The sequence below is a fragment of the Macrobrachium rosenbergii genome, chromosome 20 (assembly GCF_040412425.1).
Source record: "Macrobrachium rosenbergii isolate ZJJX-2024 chromosome 20, ASM4041242v1, whole genome shotgun sequence".
In the NCBI taxonomy this organism is placed as follows: domain Eukaryota; kingdom Metazoa; phylum Arthropoda; class Malacostraca; order Decapoda; family Palaemonidae; genus Macrobrachium; species Macrobrachium rosenbergii.
Genome location: NC_089760.1, coordinates 25067501 through 25070000, shown reverse-complemented (window position 1 = coordinate 25070000; position 2500 = coordinate 25067501). Strand labels below are relative to the sequence as shown.

Genomic DNA, 2500 nt, shown 5'->3' with positions numbered 1-2500 from the left:
TAGTGAATGCACTGGAGTCTGCATTCTTTTCCTATGGCCTCCTTGTTGGAAAATACCCACTGGCCTTTATCCTCCTTTGCCTTGCTTTCACGGGCGTCTGTTCCATTGGCCTAATCAACTTCGGCTCAGATGACTCGGAAGTGCAATTCATGTCGGATAAATCTCTCTTCAAGGAGGTTGTGGACTGGACGAAAGAGAACTTTGCATATAAAACTCACCGACAAATTATCATTTTCGAGTCAGAGAATGTGCTGGATAAACATGCGCTATTGGAAATGTTCCACATAAGAAATGAAGTTCTGAACATGGTTGTTGATGATATTGCCTGGGACAGTATATGTGCAAAAATGCCCATTCGCAAGCCATGTAGTGAGAGCCTGCCCTCTGAGTTTAATAATTACTGTGAAATGCAGGCTTCCATGGAAAGAGTATGCCAGGAAGAGAGTATATTAGGGCTTTGGGACTATGACGAAGAATTACTGAGTAGTCGTTCCCAAAAGCAAATTATTGAGGACATCAACAGAAACTCTGAAACTTTAGCAAGAGCTTCATACTTTTTGGGAAGTAAGAACGCTGTGAATGCCAAGGATAGAGACTTGACAAAAGCAAAAGCGACGACACATACCTGGTACACTGACGCCTCAAAAATTCAGAGGCAAAACAGTCTGAAGTGGGAAGGGGGTTTTGTAGAAAAGATGAACAACTTCTCAGGGAAGACAGAAAATGTATCTTTGTACTTTGCTGCTACTTCCAGCTTTGGAAAAATTGTGTCAGACGACATCACTGGTGATGTAAGGTATCTTGTTGCTGGATTCTTTCTTGTATTTTTCTACGTGACAGTAATGCTGGGTAAATTCAATCTTGTAGAGCAAAGGCCTGTACTTTCACTTCTTGGTCTTTCATCTGTAGGACTGTCCATAGCAGTTTCTTACGGTCTGAGTTCAGCATTTGGCATACCATTTGGCGCCATGAATTCCATTTTGCCATTTCTTCTGCTTGGTTTAGGAGTTGACGACATGTTTGTCATCATAACTGCATGGAACAACATCCCTAAAATGTATCAGGATAAAGAACTTTGCGAGCGTATTGGAATGGCGATGCAGCATGCAGGTGTATCGATTACCGTGACTTCTGTCACAAATTTTTTGGCTTTTATTATCGGTAGTTCTAGTGACCTCCCTGCTTTAAGATATTTTTGCCTGTATGCAGCTATTGGTATAGCTGCTATCTACTTCTTCCAAGCAACATTTTTCGTTGCGTGTCTAGTTTTTGATCAAAGAAGATTAGAAAACAATAGACAAGGTCTTCTTTGGTGCTGGAAAATTAAAGACTGGCAACCCAGCCAATGTAGTCAAACTGAGCTGTGCAAGACGTTTTTCACAAAATTTTATGGAATCTATCTCATACGAGCACCCTCACAAATATTTGTTTTATTCTTCACAAGCGTCTTGTTCTTCATTTCTTGCTGGGGAGCTTCAAAAATTCAACAAGAATTTGATCCAAAATGGTTTTTGCCTCCTGACTCCTACTTAGCCAAGTTCCTTCAAAAAATGAAGTTTCATTATCCCACATCAGGGGAACCTGGGCTGATGTACTTCAGCAACATAAGTCACATAGAGTTGGCAAAATCGGTTGAATTAGTGAAGAAGATGAAGGAAAGCAATTACATTGATAGAGTAGAAAGCTGGTATGAAAACTTTTTAAGCTACCTCTTGGAATTAAGTGGTGATGTGTCCTCAATCAATCAAACCGAGAGTGAATTTCTTGGAAATCTTACCAGTTTTCTGTACTCTTGTGAGGGCTCAAGATACCGCAGCAACTTTCGTTTTGATAGACCAATAAACTGTACAAGTGACCTGCCAGACATTGTAGGTTCAACCATCAGTTACGTCCACAAGGAAATTCAAACAACAAACGAAAAAATGAAAGCTATAGAGAACATAACATCCATCGTCAACAGTCTGGAATTTAATGGGTTCGTCTTCCCCTTCACTCAAATATACATAACGTGGGAAACAAATTATGTCATTGGAAGAGAACTATTGCAGAACATTCTCCTTGCTCTGTTGATGGTATTCCTGGTGACTCTGTTTCTCCTTGCCAATCTGCATGCAAGCTTCTTGGTCATGGTGTGTGTGTTTGCAACGTTAGTAGATGTGGTAGCTCTCATGCACTGGTGGGGATTGACAATTGATACAATATCTGCCATTGATCTAGTCTTAGCCGTTGGTCTCTCTGTGGATTACGCAGCACATGTGGCTCACACCTACCTGACAGTGGATGGTGATACGGATGAGCGTGCAATGGCTACTGTCGGCCTAATTGGACCAGCAGTGCTTAATGGAGGCTTTACCACATTCCTGTCCTTTCTCCCACTTGCTGCCTCAGATTCTTATGTCTTTATTACATTCTTCAAGGTGAGACTTATAATTGTGTGCAAAAAATGACTGTTAAATGACATAGTATACGTTTGTGTTTATACAGTTAGATGTCAGCTGCA

At 40.9% G+C, this 2500-nt stretch overlaps 1 protein-coding gene across 1 annotated transcript in view; it reads left to right on the top strand.

The window, feature by feature from the left end:
* Window positions 1-2500, top strand: part of LOC136849156 (patched domain-containing protein 3-like) — a 4396-nt gene that overhangs the window by 96 nt on the left and 1800 nt on the right. The window contains exon 1 of the mRNA XM_067122237.1: window positions 1-2417. This exon is cut by the window's left edge and continues 96 nt beyond it. Coding sequence (XP_066978338.1) covers window positions 1-2417 — 2417 coding nt within the window. The remainder of the gene's footprint in view (window positions 2418-2500) is intronic.